This window comes from Bos grunniens, chromosome 4 (genome assembly GCF_055505025.1).
Source record: "Bos grunniens cultivar Pamir isolate PY7600 chromosome 4, Bosgru_T2T1.0, whole genome shotgun sequence".
In the NCBI taxonomy this organism is placed as follows: Eukaryota; Metazoa; Chordata; class Mammalia; order Artiodactyla; family Bovidae; genus Bos; species Bos grunniens.
The window spans coordinates 82,537,284-82,561,462 of NC_141168.1; the positions used below are offsets into that span (position 1 = coordinate 82,537,284).

A 24,179-nucleotide genomic window follows, 5' to 3' on the forward strand; every position below is an offset into this window, starting at 1 on the left:
AGTGAAAAGTCAAAGGGAAGTCGCTCAGTCGTGTCTGACTCTTAGTGACCCCATGGACTGCAGCCTTCCAGGCTCCTCCGTCCATGGGATTTTCCAGGTAAGAGTACTGGAGTGGGGTGCCATTGCCTTCTCCAAGAAAAACGGCATAGGTGGCTTCAATACAATTATCTGTATTTGTAACCTCCAAACTGTAATTATTTACATTTGTTACCTCCAAATTATAAGTTTTCACAAATAAAAGCATTTAAAATAGACACCTCTAATTTCTATATTGGTCATTTGTAAACTCTTGGATAAGGGCAGTGGAAGGATGTCACTGCAATATTTTCTAAATGAAAAATTATTGGTGATTTTATTACTTCTCTCTCAGGGTTGCTGAAGATAAAATTAACACTAACACTGGGTTTGGTCCTTCAGAAATATATATGTATGCATATACCAGAAAGTTATAACAAGCTTATAAAAATCAAAATACGTCCCTTAAAATATTCCGTATTATTTACATAGTAGCTTCTTTCAGACAGGGAGATGATGTGATTCCTCTGTTCTTTCTTCAGAAAGATACTAAAGCTTTTAATCCTGCTTGCACTCTTCCCTCTCCATATGGTTCAGTGGACTATTGTTCCTGTATTTATGCTATAATGTTGCCTTTTAGTGTGTCTTACTTTCTAAAGGTGTTTTTGGTTAAGAACATGTTTTGGAAGAAACTACTTAAAGTTTAAATGTGGATCAAAATTTCAGATTAAGTAATGGATAAATGTTTGATTAAAACATCATTAAAGTTAATTCATCTTATCTTAAATAAATTTAGTTTATAATTCCAGCTATGTCCAAACAAAATTGACACAGAATTTATCAAGGGCCAAGTTTTTGTGCTAAAAAATGCTAACACAATTAAGATCTTTACCCTTAAATAACACAATACAAATCTTTAAAAGATTCATAGCAAGGAGAATCATATATGAAAGAAAAAATATTCAAGGGCATCAATTTTTCAAGGGCAACTCTATTTTACAATATTCTCTTTTGAAACTTAAATATCCTCTCTCTTGCAGTTTGCTTGCAAAAGTAATTACATGGTCACTTTTGAAAAATGTTCTTCATAATCCTGAAACTGATCACTAAGATCATGAATACTTGGATAACAAGGATGTTATTCTTAAATAGAATCCAAATATTTTGATTTATATAAAAATCCTGCCCAAAGGAGACATTTCCAGTACAAACAAATAGAAATTAATAATAGCATACTGATTTATATGGCTAATGCTACAACAAACCCTCAGCATTATTTTTCACGATCATTCAAATATAGTCAGTGGCCATAAAGAGGGATCTGGACAACTATCTGATAACTACATGTCCAGTCCCATGGAATCTAAAGTCTTTAATTAATTCCCTTAATATTCCTACCTTCTCCAAATAGATTGTTTTCTCTCTTCCTATAGTTGGTTGTGTGTTAAGTTGCTTCAGTCACGCCTGACTTTTTGTGACCCTGTGGACTATAGCCTGCCAGGCTCCTCTGTCCATGGGATTCTCCAGGCAAAAATACTGGAGTGGGTTGCCATTTCCTCCTCCAGGGGATCTTCCTAACCCAGGGATCGAACCTGTGTCTCTTGCTTCTCCTGCACTGGCAGGTGGGTTCTTTACCACTAGTGCCACCGGGGAAGCAGGAAACTGTAAAGATCATGAGAGAGTACCAGACCAGAACAAAACAATATTCTATTTCCAGATATTTATTTCTACAATTACTATTGTCTGGTTACATATAAACTTAAATTGACTAACTGCATTGTTCTTCAATTTAAGATAGAGAAAACTCATGCTTTTGTCATTCTTAAATTTCTCCCACATATCTTTAATTGGTTATTCAATAAATATTACTCCAATGGGAGATTAATGGGACAGTGATTTTTATCTATTGTGTTCACTAAAAATCACTAACACTTTGAAGAGTTTCTGAAACATGCTATTAATTAAAAAAAAAGTGTGTGTATGAATGAGAATAAATGATGAGCAACAAATCTGAGTAACCCAGATAATATTTTCTATAAATGATAAATATATATTTTCAGAATTCCCTTTTTAGATTTAATTATTTAAAAAAAAAAAAACTGAATTATATCCTTAAGGGTTAAGGATTAGGTAAGGGTTAGGAAACTCAAGTTTTACTTAAATTTGAATCAAAGTGATTATCTTCAATGTTTCTATTGTTATTTAATGCCCCAAATTAATTTTCAATGTGTAGAACTACTGATATAGATGATACAATAGAAGATAAAAGAAACAACTTATAAATGATTTTTTCCAATAAGTTTATCAAAATAAGGACACAAAATAAAATGTATTTACCTTTACAATACTCTGACTCTATCTTAATCTAGAAACAACTTGATTAAAGTTGATAGACAACTTATCAGTCAAACTTCAAAATTATATGGGCATATATAATCATAATTTAATCTAAATCATGCCCAGTAAATTAATTAAGATAAAATAAAAAATAGTCAATCTTAAATTATAAATTAACATTAATGAGCACAGAAAGTAAGGGTTCTGAAATGCACTATAAGAGATATAAGGCATAGAAAACTTAAGAGACAAATATGATAATTATATCTTGTGAGAAACTTCTAATTATCCTTCTTTCTTGACCATTGGAAAAATCAGGATTATGCCCATGTATAGAGCAGTGGCTCTTAAACATTTTGGTCTCAAGATCACTTTTACATTCTTAAACATAACTGAATTTCTCAAAGAACTCTGTTTTATGTGAGTTATATCTATCAATATTTATCATATTCAAAATTAAGAAAAGTTTAACATAAACAGTTGAGAAATACATTTTCCATTAGCCATCAACGCATTGATATTGTGCCTTGTCATAGAAATGTAGGAAAAGTTCATGCATATTACAAAAAGAATGAGAGTGAAAAAGGCAAGTAACATCTTAATAGTCTTAAGAATTTTTTGATCTTGTAGAGTCCTGAAAAGATCTCTGGAATATCTAGTGATCAATGGACACACTTTGAGAATTACTGGTCTAGATCTACAGTGATGCAAATGAAGTATGAACTGTGAAAATGAAAGAAACAAAGCAGTTAGCACAAGCCTTCTTCAACAATCATCTTAAACCAGTATACACATGACAATCATTCTATGGTGATTTTTAATTTTACTTTCTATACTAAAAAACATCAAGTTGTATCACCTTATTTGAAAAGATTTATTATTATTGATATTTCATCCTTTTAATTTCTCTAAACTTTTGCAGAGTTTGTTCACTCAGAACTTCACAGCTTTAGAGGAATAAGGTCATAAAAATTTGCTTGTCTCTTCTAGTTTTGTTTCTTTTTTTAAAAATCTACTTTATGTTACACAGAAACTCAGAGTAAATAATGAAATTTGGCAGGCATAAAATACTGCAAATTCTTCCCCAGATGGATTTCCTCTACATAAAGTCTCTTCATTTTCTTGTACATTAATAGTTGGATGGAGCCAAAGCAGCTATTTAAGAAATGTCAGTAGCAATGACAATGCTTCACAACAAATTAAAAGTATAGAAAGAATATATATATTGCTATACAGAAAGAAATTTGACTTGTTCAGTGTTAAAAAAATACACTTTCTCTCCCTCTTTAGATTCCAAGCTCATTTCACATAGTCAGATATGACCTGTGTGTGTAACTGAATAACTTTGCTGTATACCAGAAACTAACATAACATTGTAAATTAATTATACTTCAAAAATTTTTAAATAAAAATAAAAGCTATAAGAACTCTGAAAAAAAAAATTACCTGCAAGAACTTAAAAAAATGCAGTTTTTAGTTTGAAATCTCTCAATGAGAAAAAGTTGATTTTGCTTCTGTGTTTAGAATAAAGCAAAATTTATTCTATTGTCTTTCTCATGTTTAAAAATAGACACCTACCTCCTAACTTTCATCAAACATTTTCTTCTTAAAAGTTTATCTGTTCTTGATTGATTTGTAATATTATTTTGATTTGTTTCTGTTCAAATTATCAACTAACTTATTTTTCAGTATTTTACAACACATTGAGGTATAAAGCTATGGTTATATCTACATTATTCCTAATTATGCATGTAAAAACCTCAATACCCTAATCAAATATTGCTGATATGTTTTCATTTAATATCCAAAAGTGTTTATTTGGTACCTCAATAACTGAAATATATATTTACACATTCAACAAAGTAATAAAATAAAAAAGGCTACTTTTTACAGTCTGACTCATTATATGTAAAGATTCCTTCCCCCTATCCCATCCTCATTTCCCTCTCCTCCCCAAAGATTATCTTGCATAACAAGAATGGGTGGAATATCATGTTTTATATAATATACTCAGATGAAAAGTGGAAAAAAAATCAAGTATCAAGTAATTCATGGATAGATATCTGGAATTAGGCAACATTGGTAAGTAGCTACCTAGTGCCTTTGGCATTCCTCTGCCTCTCCCCTGGTTCCACGACGCCTCCTACCTACCCGAGTAATACGTTCCCAGCCCCAAGCTCTGATTGTACCCTCTGTTCAGGATCTTGTACTGTGTTCCCATTAGCCTTCTCATGCTCCATGCTTCTCATTTCTTTCCTCCATCAGCATTTACTTGCCTGTCTCATTTCCTCAGGGTCCTGTTCTCTGCTGGTAATTTGATAAATTACCTTTTTGAAAATAAATTTGCTCAAACCTAAAGTAAAATAATTTGCATTTTAAAAACTTAGGTTCATCCAAGGTATACCACGTGTCAGGGGTGGACAAGGTGTGGTCCTCAGCTCATCTGCCATGGGCCCGTCTAAGGACCAGGATACAGGAGGATGCTGTTTGTGAAAAAGACAGGCCCGAGGCATGGTGGAAGTTAGGCCCCTGAATTTCAACTTCATGGTTGAGTGAGAACGGCTCCAATGACTCAGAGGAGAGGTAGAAGACATTCCAGACCAAGAGAACAGCCAGCTGAAGGCTGGGTGAGGCAGGCAGGTCTGTGGCGTTCAGCATGACTATATCACAAAGACGGGGAGACGGGAAGAGCCTGGAGACCAGGCCAAAGAAGAAGGCAGGGCACAGATCCAGAGGGCCTTCTGAGCCAGGCTGGGCCTGCCACACAGTGATGGAGCCACCAAAGGGCTGGGGTAAGGGGGTAATCAACGTGCATTCTCGAAAGAATGTCCCGAGTGCCCACTGTGAACATCAGAGCGCCTGGACCACCAGGTGGGAATCTGTGGCCTCAAAATGACTGGGTGGCCCGACCAGGACAGCCGTAATGGGCTGGAATTTAAGAATACTGATGAACACAGGAAACAGATTGAATTCATGGAATTGGGCATAGGGTCATCCGTTACATCGTGACGCGTTAATTTCTTTATCATTTATTGGCACTGTCAACAGAATACTGTAAACAAGATCATTTTGTATGCGGGTAAGTCGGCGAGGTTCCCTAGCTATGGTTTTCTACCATGAGTTGATATATAGATAGATATAGACACATATAGATATATAGACAGATGAATGTTGTACACAACTTTGCATGGTTACTGAGTGTCAGTAAAAATTGTAAAAAATAAAAAAAAAAACCACCCATTTATAATAAAAGTGAGGATGTGCTAAAAAAAAAAAAAAAACTTAGGTTAACTTTGTTAAAAGACATGTCATAAATAGCATTTAAGGGACTTTGGCATGTTACAAATTAGGCCTTTCTCTTCTTGGATCATATGTTAATAGTCCTGCTCAATCAAACAGACCCATGGTTAGATCATGTGACAAAGGCACCACAATGCTGAAGCCAAGTTTGATACTTAGGCCAGTAGGTCTTACTATTCATGTCAGATGAAATGAATATGTAAGTCCTCGGTATGAACCAGTAATTCTTTACATGGATGGCTTGATGAACTCATGGTTGCTACCAGAAAAAGGCAAAAGTATCCAATGATGACAGGTCAGTGAATCACCTTTGGTAAGGAAGGTCCATCCACAAGAGGCAGCGTCATATGATCAGAGCTATATATTTACTGTCTGTGACTCTGCATGTACAGCAGAGATGTTTCTGGCAATAATGTTAAATGATTATAGAGTTTTGAAAATGCATAATCAATCATTCTAAGAGAATACAGAAAACTCTTAAAAAACACAAAGCTTTAGAAGAACATTTTGATTTTCACAAACAACATCAAAAGAAAACCCTTGCCCCAAGAGAAATAGGCCGAAAAATTTGAAAGCTGAAATCCAATTTGATTCTCTTCGATTGCTATTGGCTACTTACTTGCTGTGTTCGTATCAGCACAGTTTGTTTTCTTTTCACTTTATACTATCCCAAGTTTTATTTTTAAAGCTCTTCTCTTCTGCCTTTCTTTCTTATTTTTGCACAAACACAGTAAACTGAAGAATATAAAGTCTGTTTTTATTAACCTCTTGCATACATTCCAGATGATTTCACCTCCAAATGATCTCATTCTGATTTCTTTTCTGATCTTCACTTTCCTTTAGGACCCTTTCCTTTCCAGAAACACAGAATGCCAAATTCCTTCTGACCAAAAGTGACCATCTACTTCTGGCCAGAACCGAATGGACCACTGATCGGCTGCTGCCCTTGTAACCAACACTTCCCTCCACTCCCAGCGCCCACCCTGTTTCCCAACCCAGCCGCCCACTACCACTCGCCCGAGAGCGCAGGTCTCAAAGAGAGGTGGCTTAGTCAGAGTTCACCATGGCAACAAGGAAAGGAAACTCTTATTTGACAGGTACTGCAAAGGAGCCTTATGGAAAGTGGAGTTTCCAGCAGCGGTCTGTGGAAGTAGCTTCAGGCTTTTCTCCTGAATTCAGCCACAGCAAGGGACCCTCAATCACAGTTCCCTCACACAACTCAGTCAATGATTTCTCTTCTCAGCTAGCGTCTCCAAGCTGTCCCAGCAGTTCTTACTGCCCAAGGTGGAGAGATATTTCTACCCATCCTTTATCAGTGTTTCTAAACTTCAAGCTCACTTAAAAATCTCAGCATCACACAAAAATAGCTCAGGAATTAAAAAATATCCCTACAATGTAATATATTCAATAGAAACTAAAGTTAATTTTCAAGGTTTTAAGAATTTTTGTTTTAGTTTTGGTATGGTTTTAAAAAACAACCTATTTTTAAAACTCTCTTCCCAGGTTGGTGTTACCTTCTAAAATGGCGAGGCCTGTATTCAACCAAACCAACTGGCTTGGGAAAAAAACATCTCCAGGGATTTCTAAATACAAACAGAGAGTTGTTTAGGTATCAGGATGAGCTGGCACAATCTGTCTAGTCTTTCCTTTCAGGTTTCCTAGCATGCAACTAAACCCCAGAGGGAGAGAAAAAGTTCCTCCTGGCTCACTGTGTAGTTCATACTTGACCCATATTTTATGCTACTTCAAGCAGAAATCTGCTGAGAAGCTCACAAAAAATATGTGAAAAGCTCTTTAGGGACAATTTCGCCACCCTTGATAGAAATGACTACAGATGTGCACACAGCCTCCTCTGCAGAGACTGCTCACTGCTGCACTCGGCTTGTGCAGTGAGAAGGTTTTATTTTCCTGGTTGGTGGCAGCTTAATTATCAGCCTTCAGAAAAGAGGATCAAGTAGGTAAGCAAGTCTAAATTGTATTCCGCCATCATTTCTAGCAACCTCTAATCACTGGTAAGGACTTGAGTGTAAATAGAAAATAAGCAAATGACCATGGTTTTTAGTGAAATCAGGAGAGTGGATTTCAAAGGAGCCAATGTATTAAAAAGCAAAAGCTTAGGCACAGTTATAAGACCAGGGTTAGACTGCCGATTCTGACAATTTCTAGCCAAGTGCTCTTTATCAGTTATGTCGCCCCCTGACTCTCCAACGGCTCACTCAGAAAACAGAAATGAGAATATCTGCAATGAATCCCTCATCTACTAGGCGTGATAAAATGAGAAAATGGGTGATGAAGCACTTTTTACGTGAAGAACTACTGCAAATATATGAGAATATTCATTCGAGCATTATTCAAAGAAAGAGAAACACGTTTTGCTAAAAACTTTAAAACCCATATCTAAAAAAACCTCAGACAAAGTATCATATAGAAATACTTACATCAAGATAATTAAAAATGGAATGAAATAAGGGAAGCATTTGACTACTGTGACATTTGTAATTATGAAATATTTGCAGTAAGAAAATGAAGTAAGAAATCAATTGACTTATTTATTTGATTAAGAAAAGGCGAGAGGTGGAATTATAAGTACTCTTGGAAGGTACTAGTAAGGCTAACTAGAAATGGGAAATTGTCCTTTGGTGATAATCTATAAACTGGGTTGAATAAATGTATATTCAGGATTATCTTTTAATATTTAAGCTGTTTCCTTAAATCCCTGCTAATTCAAGAAATACCATAGTTCAAGTCCTTCGTACTGCCACACATATCTTCCACTGCTCCTAAATATTGATTAGTTGGGAGAAAGGAATATACAATTTTTAAGTTTTCTGAGAATAAAAAGAAATGCAGAAAGAAAAGTATGAGGTCTAATTTTAGTTTTGTGGGAAGTACAGAATAATAAAATCAAGTGTTTTAAGGCTGGAAGGGACTTAAGGACAGATAACTTATTTTTTTTTAAACCTTTCTTTGATATATGTTTTTGATTACAATGAAGATCATTTAATAATCACCCTGGTTCCCTGTAACTGTCAGTGAGTGGCATTCTTTCTTGGGGAAAATCTTACAAATGCTGAGGTCAAGTTAGGAACGGATATTAACTTGCTTTCCTTCCTAACAGAGCCATGGAATCAAGTCCAGGTCTTCCTCTATCCAGAAAGCTGAGCAGATTGTGAAGTTAATCAGACGTGGGAGAAAGAAAGAGCGGAAGCATTGACTAGAATAGCCGAACCCCATCGTTTATTTACATGTTTATGTAAGCTCTGGTATGTTTATTTGGTAACAATTCCCCGTCTATCTTATAATGTTTCCAACATGAAACTTTGTCCTGCAACCCAATATGCTATCGTTATAGCTCTCACTAGCAACGAAGCAGAAACTCTGAATTCTCTATTGCAAGGAATCAAATGAGAAAGCAAAAACTGACACACTCATTTTAAACTGTATCATATAACAATCGCTCAGAACCCAGCAGGTTATGAATGAAATAAATATACTTTATTTATTACACAGGCACTTGTATATTCACATGCCCAACACAACTGATACACTTGACAACTACGGAAACATGAATGGAAAATGTGTTTGTAGGATCAAGAGAGAACTGTTACCACGTAAAGGTGAATGAATGCATTAACATTTTTCCTTTACTTTCCTCTAGGAATTTCCAAAATTCACTGAATTTTTAAAAAAGTTACACTTAAAATAATATTCAACAAAAGCTTATCTACATTCCAACTGGTATGCTAATTCAAATTGTGAGTGGTTTAAATTTTTATCACAATGCAACATATTGATAGTCATGCTTGAACAGATTAGGTTAGTAGCATGCATTCCATTCTGCAATATGAATACTGTTAATCTATTTCCCAACAAAAGTCAAAAGATGCTCAGTGCATAGAAAAATACAAATCACTATAATCAATATATTATGAAACTGATCTTGGGACTTACACGGTGATGATGAAGTCCTGAAATGCCATGCCCACAAAAGCACATTAAAAAGTGGATAAACATACTTCATCAGACAATTTCTAAAAATTAAAAGATGAAGGCCTTAAATTTGGGGGATGTTCTCGCTGTGTACTTTGAATAGCGCCTTTCTGCTCACCTCCTTCTGGCTTGACTGGTCCATCAGACATCACCTTCCTGAGGGCTAGCTGGCTTTGGTCTTGGTTGCCATTGGCTGGTGGAGGCAGATTATCAGACTGAGTTCTTTGAATGGGGAAGACTCCTGCTATGCTGTGTCTGTGCTGCTTCCTGGCATGATTAGACTGACCGCTTTTATGTGCTGCTGTGGCAGTGTGGGTGAAATGGAAACTCAGAGTATGTATCCTCAGATGGAACCAGCTTGAATGTCATTCATGCAAACATAAGTGATGTTTTGCTCTACTGAAATTAAGTTGTGTTTTCAAATGCAGAAATGACATCACATGCACAGCACTAAAGGGGGTTAAAACTGGCTGTTTCTTTGGAAATGATGATTTTGGGAGATGGGGAGAACATTCATTTATCTCCATTGTTTGGCTGATGCCTTTTGGAAGTAACTGTGCCCCGGCATTTTCAAAGTCTCTGTACTTACTAAGTTCTTGTATCATTGTTATCAACTGAAATTACAGCCGTTAAGATGGGTGATTTGTTATGCTTTAGTTGATATCTTGACTTCAAAGGATTTCCAATGGTTAAAAAAAGAATAACCCTATAAATTTTCTGGAATCATAAACAAAGTGTGATCCAACTGAATGGGCCCAACTGTGCTCCTTAATGAGGCGATGACATAGTCTCATCACATATGCTTGTACATATATTAATACTATGTACTTTTGAGAATATAAGAAACATGATTTTCTTCATAGATTTTTTTTCAAAAGTCTAGAAAGTTTCTCACACAGAAATCTTCATCATTTCACATGCACAATTTATTAAACTTTTTAAGATTGATATGTCTTTTCCATTTCTCCTAGGTTCTAGAAGTTGACTATTGGTCACATTACTCTCTGTCTAAAATTGTTTAGTGTTTTTCAGAGGCGAGAATCTCATTGCTAGTCTGCTCCAAACAGTTGTGTGTATGTGCTTTTTTTTTTTGATGTAATGCCTGGAAAGTTGGCAGTCACTTGTGCTTATAATTTCTGTATTCTAAAGGCTATTTACAGGCACACAAAAAGGACACATGACATGGCTTTGCCTGCAAACATCAAAGACACAGCTCCCAAATACAATGAGCCAGGTTGGACGGATGGCAGAGACAAAGGAGAAACAGCCAGTTTTATTTTTGGTCTACGTAAACAACAACAAAAAAAAAACAAACAACTAAATAAGAAAGAGCATATTTATGTATTGATTCTGTCCTACACAGACAAAGGGACAGAGAACAGAGGGAGAAGGGAAAGCCAAAAACAAAGCAAATGGGGGAAGACAGCAGGAAAGAAAGGCAACAGATGAACACCAAGCTGCCATGCTGAGGAATTTATTTGCGTCTTTTACTTGGTTGAAGGCGGAGTTGTTGCACAGCGGCTTCGGCAGCGGCTATAGCAGCCCCTGCATCTTCCAGGTGGGTCTGAGTGACGCTGGTTTTGCTTTGACTGCGAGATGGTCCATGAGAGCGGAGATGGCCTTCGGATGAGGATTTCGAGCTACCGGGACTACTATGGGATTTCTCAATGGTGGGAACCTGCATGTCTGGTTACAAAAAGGTAAAACACGAGTTAAAGTTGCTCCAGCGTTCCTCTTGTTAAGCTTGGCTCACACAATTTGAAACTGTCTAAGATTGATGTTAATTCTGTTTGTTTTTTGGCTCATCTGTGCAACTGCTCACCATACAGCAATGTGACTCAACATTTGGGAGACAGTTTTTGGGAAGAAAGACAAGAGGATGATAATCTTGGGAAGAGAGGTTTGAGAAGAGGAATGCATTCGAAGTAGTACATGTAAATGAATATACTGACTTATAATTTTACCAAGGAACTCTGCTAATTCTAGCGGAGACCAGGGAAGAAGCAATAGGCTAACACTGCCGCAGGAGGAGTTTTAAGTAAAAAAGATAGTTAATTCCTGGAGGAAGGGTTGTGAATCACTGGGACACTTGGAAGTGGAGATGGTATTATCATCATCTCAGGTGATTTTAAAGAATGTACATATAAGATCACACATTTGCTATGGCAGCTATACAGAGAGAGAGGTCTTTATATTGATCATCTTTCAGAATGTCAATCAGGGCAGAGTTAATCTGGCTACATGGAATCCAGAAATGATAAATAAAATTCATAAGTAATCTATAGCATATATTGTAATCAGTGGTTTATCATATTAACTCAGTGGCCTTTGGACATAATCTCAGTTTTCCATCTTGTAGAACATTTGTATTTCTGACCCAAATTGCAAAAAAACACTTTTAAATTATGCTGTACTTCCTGAGAAGGGGCAAAAAAGGAAGGAATACTCAGATCCAATATAAAAATTTTTATTTAATATTTATGAATAGCTCAGCATATCCTGGAAAGATACTCCATGGTTATCTCATACAAGCAGTAAATCAGTTTATGATGAAGATTAATGCTGTGTTGTAGGATAACTGGTTACTGAACTTCCCAATGGAAAAGTTCATTCAAATGAGAAAACTGTGCATACTGCCAAACCCAGTGTATGATGCTGCAATTTAAAAAATAATAGTTAAAAAAATCATAGAATTCATTTGAATCCACCATTTAGGAAAGATTTAAGTAATTTTCAGCATACCAATTGTTTTGATGACCTAAGGAAAACATTTTTGATATAATTAAAAAAGCAAAATGCAAAGTTGTATGTGTCCTTATATTACATTTATAATGAATAAGAATGTATGTATGAAAAATAGGGATATAAGCAATTAGAAGAAATATGCAAAAATGATAATGATGATTACATCTAGTCAACATACTGCTGAGGATTTTTATGTTTTCTTTATGAGATATCCCAATACATTTTATAAAATCATATTATCCTGGATCTTGAGAGCTGGAAAAGACCCAATATCTTATATAATGCAACCTTCTCCATTTTACAGATTCAAAAACAGAGAACCAGAGTGGTGAAGATCACAAAGGCATCAACTTAATTATGGGCTGATCTGAGACTAAAGTCCATTTCTCCAGATTCCATACCCATCATTCTTTGCATGATATTATATTAAATATTTCCTGATAGAACCCAACCTTTCAAAAAATATTAAATATACAGACACTTATATTCAGAAAGATACTGAGTGAACAAATAGACAAAAGTTTTGCTATTTGAAATGTTTCCTACCCTTGGATGGGTCAGGGAAGATACCATGGCTTCTGCTTTTGATGACAGATGGCTTTGGGGACTGCTGGCTGCTCTGGCTGGAATGGGACTTGCCATGATCAATGCTTTCAGTCTGTTCTTTGAGCGGATACCACCTAGGCGTGTTATCAAGGTGAGATGTGCTAGATAAATCAATCAGTACCTGAAAAAAAAATGCAGTAAGTGAATTAAATTTATGGATTAATCTATAATTCGTTAATTTTTCCTGCATACTGAAATTTATTCAAGGACATAAGTCAAGGATATAGTATATCTTTTAGGATGATGAGATGAAATTTTTTTCATTTTTCAATTTTCCTCATTTTTCTTCATCCATGACATTGGGAACAATGTCTTGTGCATATTAAATGCTTTACAAATGTTTGGTTAAATTGAACCGTATTACATCTCTGACTATTAATTAAATTGTTCGGTGATGATGCAAAAAGAGAGATTACAAGTCAGTTTCTTTATGAAATAAAGTTTTCTTTTGTTGAATGGACATGTTCTAGTCCTAAACTTGGCTAGCAGTTTTCTGGAGATTGTTTAATTTTAGTTACCAGAGGGACAAAATGAAAAAGAATGGTTAGTTTTCAATTATTAACTTACTCCATCTATTTTAAAATATATCAGTTCACATTTGGAACAGGGATATGACCAACAATTTATGAAAAGAAAGCACTGCATCATGGTTTAATTGGCAATGTTTCCTTTTTCTTAGTGGTACATAAACAATGGTGCATTTTGCAGTAGTTGGCATCTTAAATTTGATCAATATAAAAGAAACGAAAACCAGAACAATGGATATATGCCTTAGGTTTATGTGAACAATAAATTATCAGGACTTCAGTAAATCAGCTTTTTGAAATAGGATCATAAATCAGATATAACAGTACATTCTAGAGTAGTCCTATCTAAAACCAAGATTAGCCCAAGTGGCTATTTCACATGGAGCCTGCAGGTGAAGTTCAAATGGGAAAGAGGTACAGATGGAGGAACCAAACATGACCTCGTGTCACTTAAGACTGTGCAACTGTTTTCTACTGTTTCTATCAAAAGGATATCATATTTTCTAGGTATTATACATTTTTGGAGAGGATTTATTTTTTTAACAATAATTCATAACTTCTGCTTTACGCAAAGATCACTAAACAAAAATATGTATTTTTATTTTTAAAAAATTATAGATGAAAAAAAGTAACAAGATCTGACCATCCTGCCAGATTTCATAATTAGGTTACATTCCTTGTGATTTACAAAAAATTTGTTTTTATTGTTTTCTTCTATTTCTAGCTTTGCTTCTTAAAATATTTTGAGATTTTTCTGTGAGACACTTAAATAAGAATATAAAATGTCATCAAGTCATTCATACATGCAATGAGGAACAGCAATTAAATAACCTCAAAATGCATTTGAAAAAATTCAGCTCATTTTATAATAAATTTATCCCATATCTTTAACATAGTCATTTGGATTCACAACATGATTATATAACTTTCTATCAAACAATTAATATTTCACTTTGAAAACTAATTATAAAGTACAATAAGTGGTAAAGTGAAAATTATTTCTCCAAATATTCATCTATTCAAAGAGTCAGTTTGAAAATAAATTATATTCACCAAAGAATTTTATCCAGAAATAGTTATTTTACACATTTAAGAAATTTCCTTTCCATCAATATTTAAATAAAGGCTTATAATGAAGCAAATGAAAAATAAAAGAAATCATAGGCTCACCTCACCAAGAAAGTCATTGGAAGAAAATCTATCATAATCCCAGACTGTCACCTCCAGTGTTTTCTTCTTGAGCTACAGTTCAAATCAAAGTGTTATTAACGTAATTCTCATCATAAATTTTCATTATACTCATATAACAGAGCCTTTTATTTTTATTCCTTGTACTCTATTTATGTAAAAATAGTTTTAATTTTATCTAAAACTGTATACTTACATTAAATATTATGTAAACTGTCAATCATTTTGCAGTCCAACCGAGTGTTTGATCATAAGGTACCTCACTGTTTTGCAAACAAAAGGGTGATTTTTACTTATTTCCTGTTATTCTACCCCCTCCCATTATTAAAAGTACAAAGCAGAATCTATATATACTCTTTAACACATGAAATTCATAGGTCATAAAAATGTCTAGGTTATTTAGATAAAGTATTTGGATTTGTCTCAGTAAATTGCCAAAACACACTAGTAGCATTATCTTATTTTTGCAGGTGAATCTGACTTATTTTCAACTCAAGAACACAGATTATAATTGATATCCAGCTTCAATTTCACAGTCAAATTAGAAATCTTCCAGATGATAAATTAGAAATCCCACTTTGAAAGACAACTCATTTGTAAATTGTTTCCATTGGATGTCTTCTATTTTATTTGTATTCTCTTCTCTCTTAATTCATCCTTATAAACCATCAGTTATTTTCTGTAAATCATGCATAGTTATGAAGATTTTCACAAACATATTGATGTAGTTTTGCCTAGAGTCATTCTGTTTCTGGTGATAACCCTTTACATTAGTTTTCTTCATGCTTTCTTTTGTACAATTCAGTTCCACAATGCCAGATCCTTACTAAGCCTCAATTTAGAGAAAAGACGATCTCCAAAATGTTGCCTGATGGGATAATTCATTTCAGTGTGTCCAGTTCTTTTGTATCTCTATACTGTTTATAAATGTCATGATGTGCCTAGCTGGAAATATTTTCCCTCAAAATATAATAGAGCCCATTCTACTTAAATATTTCATTTTGAAATAATCAATGGAAAATGTTTTACCAATCTTATTTACTGTGTTTATTTTTTTAGCTGTTTTGCCAAAATGTGCACATTTTCTTTCACCATTCTTTGAACTGCACTCAGTTCCTTTTATGGCTACATTTCTTATATGTACTTTACCTATTTTTGTTGTTGTTGTTGTTTATATAGAAAAATTGATATAAATCACATTCTTTCAATAATTTTATCATCACTGTTTTTATATTAGCCTAAATCTGTCATATAGAAAATAATAGCTGCATACCTGTTCCATGGAGATACTTTTATAAATCACTGTTTGATTCCACTCAGGATTAAGACTTTTCTGAACGTATTTAGTCCTTCTCTTGTACTCAGCACTGAATTGGAAGAAAAGAAAAAGTTATCTTGATTATTCACCTTGACTGATGACTTCATAGTCAACCTGAAGGGCATGCAGACTTTTAAAGGTACTTTGTTGTGAATCACTATATAATCATCTCATCATACTGATGTCTTAAACCATATCTTAAGTTGAATGCACAATAACAATTTAAAAATATCTTGGAATACTTTAGTTTTATTTTCCCTAAGGTAAATTTTTTTTAAAGAAAAGCTTTTTGGTGTTCTAACTGTGATATAATTTTAGAAATCTTAATCTCTCCTGAATGTTTGAGATAATTACATGAAGTATACAGTAATGTCAATATATTCTTATCCCATAAATAATAATTTTGTATTTAACTTTCCAATAGTTTTGCAACTGATCATGTCAGCAAAGCCAAATGGTTTTTCAATTTTTTTCCATAAAAAACTATAATAACTGTATTGACTGAGGAAAGGATGAAAAATGGCAGTTGCTATAGCTGAGATCTCATGAACATTTGTTATATTTATAGTATATTCTGACACTTTTAGTAAAACAGTAATATAGTTATGAAACAATCCTAATTAAATATAAATTCTTGGTTTCTGTCAATACCTTGTTATAAATGATAAACCAAATCAAAACTTTTCTTTATTCATTATAACTTGGGGCATTTGAGTTTGTCCTTGACTCTTCCATGCCCTCTGATCAACAGTTAGAAGCTTATATTTTACATGTTTAAACATGAGTATTTTTAAAACTTATTTTAATTAAGTTTGACAAAACATCTATACTGAGCATCAATCAATGAAGTTGGAATCACTGCTATTTGCTATGAGCCAATGGCACTCACACAGACCAAACCTTTCTCTAACATTCACTGGCTTTTCCCTAATTTTTTGCCTGGAAAACAAACCTATTATGTTGGTACAAATGTAATTATGGCTTTGGACTATGAATTCTAAATAATTATCAGTAGGCTCAAATACATCTTTATTAATCAAAATAGGAACCATTACAATCAACACACTTTTGCCACCGAGAAGTTTGTTTATTCCTGTAGCATAAAAATCCATGCTTTGGAATTTGATGAACTCTTGGAAAACATTTTCTCCTCCTGCTGATTGTAGAAGCATTTCCCCTGCAAAAACTTGTCAAGATGCTTGAGAAGTGGTAGTCAGTTGGTGAGAGGTCAGATGAATATGGAATATGAGGCAAAACTTTGTAGCTCAATTTGTTCAATTTTTGAAATGTTGGTTGTGCAACATGCTGTTGGGCATTGTGGCAGAGAATTGGGCCCTTTCTGTTGACCAATGTCGGCTGCAGGCATTGCAGCTTTTGGTGCATCTCATCGATTTACTAAGCATACTTCTCAGATGTAATGGTTTCATTGGGGTTCAGAAAGGGGCAGTCGATCAGCAGCAGACCACCGAACAGTGACCATGACCTTTGTTTAGTGCAAATTTGGCTTTGGGAAGTGTTTAGAGCTTCTTCTTGGTCCAGTCACTAAGCTGGTCATTGACGATTGTCATGTACAATCCACTTTTTGTTGCACATCACAATCCAATTAAGAAATGGTTTGTTGTGTGGAATAAGAGAAGAAGACATTTCTATTTATAATATATGTGCTCCTGAAATGAGTACAAGAGAAGATGACACTTCAAAATGGTGATTTTTTGATTTCTGGCCAGCTCATGAGGAACCCACTTTTTAAGCTTTTTCATCTTTCCAATTTGCTTCAAATACTGAATGACCATAGAATGGTTGACCCTGAGTTCTTTGGCAACATTCTGTGTAGCAGTAAGAAGATCAGCTTTGATGATGCTCTCAGTTGGTCGATGTCAACTTCTGATGGCTGGCCACTATGTTCATCTTCAAGGCTCTCGTCTCCTTGCACAACTTCTTGAACCACCACTGTACAATATGTTCACTAGCAGTTCCTGGGCCAAATGTATTGTTGATTTCGTGAGTTGTCTTTGCTACTTTATGACCCATTTTGAACTCAAATAAGAAAATTGCTTGAATTTGCTTTTTGTCTAACATCATTTCAATGTCTATAAAATGAATATAGACAGCAAGTAATAAGTCATTAGCAAAAAACATTAAGTGGGAAGTGTGCATTAAATGATGTATCAGATCAGATCACATCAGATCAGTCTCTCAGTCGTGTCCAACTCTTTGCGACCCCATGAATTGCAGCACGCCAGGCCTCCATGTCCATCACCAACTCCTGGAGTTCACTCACACTCACGTCCATCGAGTCAGTGATGCCATCCAGCCATCTCATCCTCTGTCATCCCCTTCTCCTCCTGCCCTCAATCCCTCCCAGCATCAGAGTCTTTTCCAATGAGTCAACTCTTCGCATGAAGTGGCCAAAGTACTGGAGTTTCAGCTTTAGCATCATTCCTTCCAAAGAAATCCCAGGGCTGATCTCCTTCAGAATGGACTGGTTGGATCTCCTTGCGGTCCAAGGGACTCTCAAGAGTCTTCTCCAACACCACAGTTCAAAAGCATCAATTCTTTGGTGCTCAGCCTTCTTCACAGTCCAACTCTCACATCCATACATGACCACAGGAAAAACCATAGCCTTGACTAGACAAACCTTTGTTGACAAAGTACTGTCTCTGCTTTTGAATATGCTATCTAGGTTGGTCATAACTTTCCTTCCAAGAAGTAAGCGTCTTTTAACTTCATGGCTGCAGTCACCATCTGCAGTGATTTTGGAGCCCAGAAAAATAAAGTCTGACACTGTTTCCACTGTTTCCCCATCTATTTCCCATGAAGTGATGGGACTGGATGCCATGATCTTTGTTTTCTGAATGCTGAGCTTTAAGCCAACTTTTTCACTCTCCACTTTCACTTTCATCAAGAGGCTTTGTAGTTCCTCTTCACTTTCTGCCATAAGGGTGGTGTCATCTGCATATCTGAGGTGATTGATATTTCTCCCAGCAATCTTGAGTCCAGCTTGTGTTTCTTCCAGTCCAGCTTTTCTCATGATGTACTCTGCATATAAGTTAAATAAACAGGGTGACAATATACAGCCTTGACGTACTCCTTTTCCTATTTGGAACTAGTCTGTTGTTCCATGTCCAGTTCTAACTGTTGCTTCCTGACCTGCATACAAATTTCTCCAGAGGCAGATCAGATGGTCTGGTATTCCCATCTCTTTCAGAATGTCCCACAGTTTATTGTGATCCACACAGTCAAAGGCTTTGGCATAGTCAATAAAGCAGAAATAGATGTTTTTCTGGAACTCTCTTGCTTTTTCCATGATCCAGTGGATGTTGGCAATTTGATCTCTGGTTCCTCTGCCTTTTCTAAAACCAGCTTGAACATCAGGAAGTTCACAGTTCACATATTGCTGAAGCCTGGCTTGAAGAATTTTGAGCATTACTTTACTAGCGTGTGAGAACAACCATATTTATTCAGAATGTATTCCAATATCAGATGGCAAATTTCAACAATGCAAAAACTGCAATTACTTTTGCACCAACATAATATTTGTCTGGGGTCCTTTCCTGTGCCTGGAATTCATAAATTGCCGTTCCCTGAAAGTAGTGGATCTTCATCCTGGATCTGCAGTTCTATTCCCAGCAATGGACAACAGAGTAACTCTTGTTATATTAATGGCCTCAAGCCTTGCTAAATTCTGGAATCTCTACTATTGTTCCCCCAACACTAGTTTATTCATTCTAGATAAAAATATTGAGAGTCAACTCCATTTCACCACTCACTTTTAGAGATATGTCTTACAGCCAAAGCTCAACATTCAGAAAACTAAGATCATGGCATCTGGTCCCATTACTTCATGGCAAATAGATGGGGAAACAGTGGAAACAGTGGCTGACTTTATTTTTCTGGGCTCCAAAATCACTTCAGATGGTGACTGCAGCCATGAAATTAAAAGACGCTTACTCGTTGGAAGAAAAGTTATGACCAATCTAGACAGCATGTTCAAAAGCAGAGACATTACTTTGCCAACAAAGGTTCATCTAGTCAAGGCTATGTTTTTTCCTGTGGTCATGTATGGATGTGAGAGTTGGACTGTGAAGAAGGCTGAGCACCAAAGAATTGATGCTTCTGAACTGTGGTGTTGGAGAAGACTCTTGAGAGTCCCTTGGACTGCAAGGAGATCCAACCAGTCCATTCTGAAGGAGATCAGCCCTGGGATTTCTTTGGAAGGAATGATGCTAAAGCTGAAACTCCAGTACTTTGGCCACCTCATGTGGAGAGTTGACTCATTGGAAAAGACTCTGATGCTGGGAGGGGTTGAGGGCAGGAGAAGAAGGGGACGACAGAGGATGAGATGGCTAGATGGCATCACTGACTCGATGGACATGAGTCTGGGTGAACTCCGGGAGTTGGTGATGGACAGGGAGGCCTGGTGTGCTGCGGTTCATGAGGTCGCAAAGAGTCAGACATGACTGAGCGACTGAACTGAACTATAGCTAAATATCTTTTTTCTTCCTCTGGCTTTATTCTCTTTCTTATCACATATACAAGGGCAATAATCTCCAACACTGATTGCCTGTTAGAATCACTCTGGGATCTGTGTTCCAACTGTGGGGGGTGGTGCAAACAATATGCATCCACATGTCCCTTCCCTTTACCCTTTATGAGAGTCTTATTTAATAGTCCTGGAGTGAGGCTTGAGCATCAGAATTTTTAAAATGACATGAGTAAATCTAATGTGTTGTCAAGATTGAGAACCAACTAGTTTATGTCTCCAAAGACTTTACATTTCAGCCACTGTGAACTGAATTCAATTTAAGAAATGAAGCAGTACTGTTCTCATTTTTAACCAACCTATTTGAATATTCAAAAATAAGAACACGATGTGACAATTTTGTCATTCAGCATAAAGTGCAAAGAATTCTGGGGAAATGAATAGGCAATGATTCAAAGACACACGAACTTTCATAGACTGTGGACAGAAAGTATATATTTTTATGTATCAGTTCAGTTCAGTTCAGTCGCTCAGTCGTGTCCGACTCTTTGCGACCCCATGAATTGCAGCACGCCAGGCCTCCCTGTCCATCACCAACTCCCGGAGTTCACTCAGACTCACATCCATTGAGTCAGTGATGCCATCCAGCCATCTCATCCTCTGTCGACCCCTTCTTCTCCTGCCCCCAATCCCTCCCAGCATGAGTCTTTTCCAATGGGTCAACTCTTCGTATGAGGTGGCCAAAGCACTGGAGTTTCAGCTTTAGCATCATTCCTTCCAATTTTTATGTATATGTTTTAGATAAATCTGTCTAGTGAAGTTTATATACCCAAGTATTCAGAAAGTTCCACTTTGACTTATTCCAATTTTACTCTAGAGAATTCTCCCACATGTACCTAAAGAATTGTTCAAGAACATTCATTGCAATATTGTTTCTAATAGTATGTGAATAAGATAGGAAATACAGGCATTATAATATATTCATTCAATGAAATTTAAGAAGCAGTTAAATTGAATGAAAACACCTTATATATCAACATATATAAATATTAAAAAAAAATCTTTAGCAAATAATTTTTAGAAGAAAACCTAGAGTAGGTTATCAAGATATAAATTGAAATCACATGAAATAATACTATAAATTATTTACATCTATATGTATATATGTATGACAAACATGTTAATGTCGTAAGACAGCATGGGATTTATGGATGTTACACTGTATTTAGTGGTTATCTCAGAAAAACAGGGGAATGGTTTCAGAGGGCTTCAGGGGTAGCTATAATATACTTTTTATTAAAAAAAAACCTGAAGCCAATATAGCAAAATATCAAGATTTGATAAAACTGGATATCAAGAACATAAGTACTTGTGACAGTATTTTCTATAATATTCAGTAAGTTTAAAATATTTTATAACAAAAATCAAAAATTATTTTAGCAAATTACATCCTTTTATATTTTATGATTTTGCTTTTTAAATTAAAGGTGATATAATAAGAATGAGTATGATCACTTTTCAGTTAATAGTCAACTTTGGTTGCTACTTTAGAATTCATGGCTAGTTCTCTAGTAGAATTTAAAAAAAGCACATTATAGTATGAGTTTTAAAGTTTCTGTTTTGGACTTAATTATCATAATGTGAGATCATGGGAAAAAACATATTAGGGATAAGATTCATAATACAGTGAACAGTGGTAAAAATGTTATTTTTTTCAAATCCTGAACAACTGAAAGCATATAATTTTAAAATAAGATTGAAGATGGAAACTAATGTCAAATGCAAACTCATGTATTTTTACTAAAATTCTAGATATGCCAACATATATTTAAAGCCAAAACTATTGAAATGTCTTCAAAAGATATATTAGTCACCATTTTTCCTTTATTTATAAATATTAACAATTGTAATAACATTTCACATGTATATTTTAGTAATTCTTTCACCAATATCTAGCAAAATTACTGAATGCCAACTTTGTGTCAGGAACTACGCTCTATAAAAATGTACAACTGCAAAACTTTTAATTGTATTAACACACCATTATATCATGAGAAACACTTTGTAAAGTCAGCACATTAAAATAATAACAGCTAACATTAATGAAAGGCTTTTTCACAGGCAGAGTCTAAGTGCTTTTCATGTGTTAAATTATTTAATCCTCAAAGCAACTCTGTGAGTCAGGTATTATTTATTATCTTATTTTATAGCTGATAAGAACTGAAGCTCAGAGGAATTAAGGCAAGCAGGTAAGGCTGCAGTTATTAATTCATAGGACAAGGTTTCAATAACAAGGAAACTGATTTCTTGCTCTTGAACATGGGCTATACGAACTCAGTTAATTAAGCCCATCATAAAATGTGACTAATCTATCAATTTTCTTAATTTTTCATTAGCTGAAGTGTCTAGTTTGTCTTATTTTAAAATCTAAAATTATATACCTCAAATTAAATATATATTTATACATATACAACATAAATTATTTACAGCATGTATATATAGACACATACTGAAAATCAGGACAGTTTTAGAGTTGCTTAGGGAAATAATGAATGGTATGTTGTAAGACAGTATTGTGGAACTAAGGATAATTAGTATAAATATTAACTTTTGTCCAGATACAATCAGATATAACCCCAATTAGTTGGGAAAAATTTAGATGTTTAATTTACTAGACAATATAAGTTCGACTCTCCAGTTTGTATCCTTTGCCTTTAGGGTTAATGAAGGTAAACACACCTTACTCCTGATCTTGCCTCTACCAGCCCAGGTTGACTGGTGTAAATGCAAATGAAATCCTTTGCAATCTTTTCAAACTTGAATTTGCTGACGTGCAGAGAAGGCCACAAGGGCCACACAAAGCTTTGCCTTCATTGACCCTCGTCTTAGAGCTACCATGTACTGACTATTTGGGCAAAATGCCAATGGACTATGTTCTGACTTTACACAATTGGAAACTCCACAGTTCTCAGCACCATATCAAAATCTGTGGATTTACAAGTTGAAGGTGGCCAGGTAAGCAGAATTCTTGAATGTGAGCAGAAATCCAGGTGGAGAAAAAAGTGGAGCTCATTTTTCTTTCCTACCTTTTCTAATAAACACACTACGGTCTCTAATGGGAAGGCTGAAATAATATTATTTTAGGATAAGTAAATCATATCTAATAATCAGAGACTTTTTTTAATAAGTGAAAATAAAAAGCCAATTAGTGAAGATGGGACATGGTGCTTATCAAAAAAGCTAAACCTTTGTTTCCTTGAAGTTTTGACTAATTTCTTTTTTCTTTGATTTTTATTGTTATGGTCACTTTTTCATAAGTAGGTATGATTTTAAGGCTGACAGGAAATATACTTAAAATTTAATTATTTTCTTCTAAACCAGCAGAATAAAACAGTTCTCTGAGTTTCTCTTTAATTAAAAAAAATTGAGAAAGAAGAATGGAATATAATGGCTTATTTATATTTAACCCTCATAGAATTATATAAAATATTGAAGGTCTTCATTTGCTTTCTCTTGATTGGAAAAATATATACATATTTCTTTACTGAAAAATATATAATGAGTCATATATATATATACACATAAATATATACATATACATACATAAACACATACACACACACACACATATAGTGAAGTGAAAGTCACTCAGTCGTGTCCTACTCTTTAC

At 35.0% G+C, this 24,179-nt stretch overlaps 1 protein-coding gene across 6 annotated transcripts in view; it reads right to left on the reverse strand.

Annotated features, from left to right (window-relative positions):
• Positions 1-24,179, reverse strand: part of PCLO (piccolo presynaptic cytomatrix protein) — a 384,975-nt gene that overhangs the window by 45,827 nt on the left and 314,969 nt on the right. For 3 of the 6 annotated variants that reach the window (XM_086398565.1, XM_086398561.1, XM_086398562.1), the window contains 5 exons: positions 15,982-16,075; positions 14,691-14,762; positions 12,934-13,114; positions 11,134-11,328; positions 9,761-9,943 (listed from right to left, as the gene is read on the reverse strand). In XM_086398565.1, coding sequence (XP_086254691.1) covers positions 9,761-9,943; positions 11,134-11,328; positions 12,934-13,114; positions 14,691-14,762; positions 15,982-16,075 — 725 coding nt within the window. Of the gene's footprint in view, positions 1-8,867; positions 11,329-12,933; positions 13,115-14,690; positions 14,763-15,981; positions 16,076-24,179 lie in introns of those variants that run through there. The other 3 variants (XM_086398563.1, XM_086398564.1, XR_015163255.1) reach the window with 3 other exon arrangements.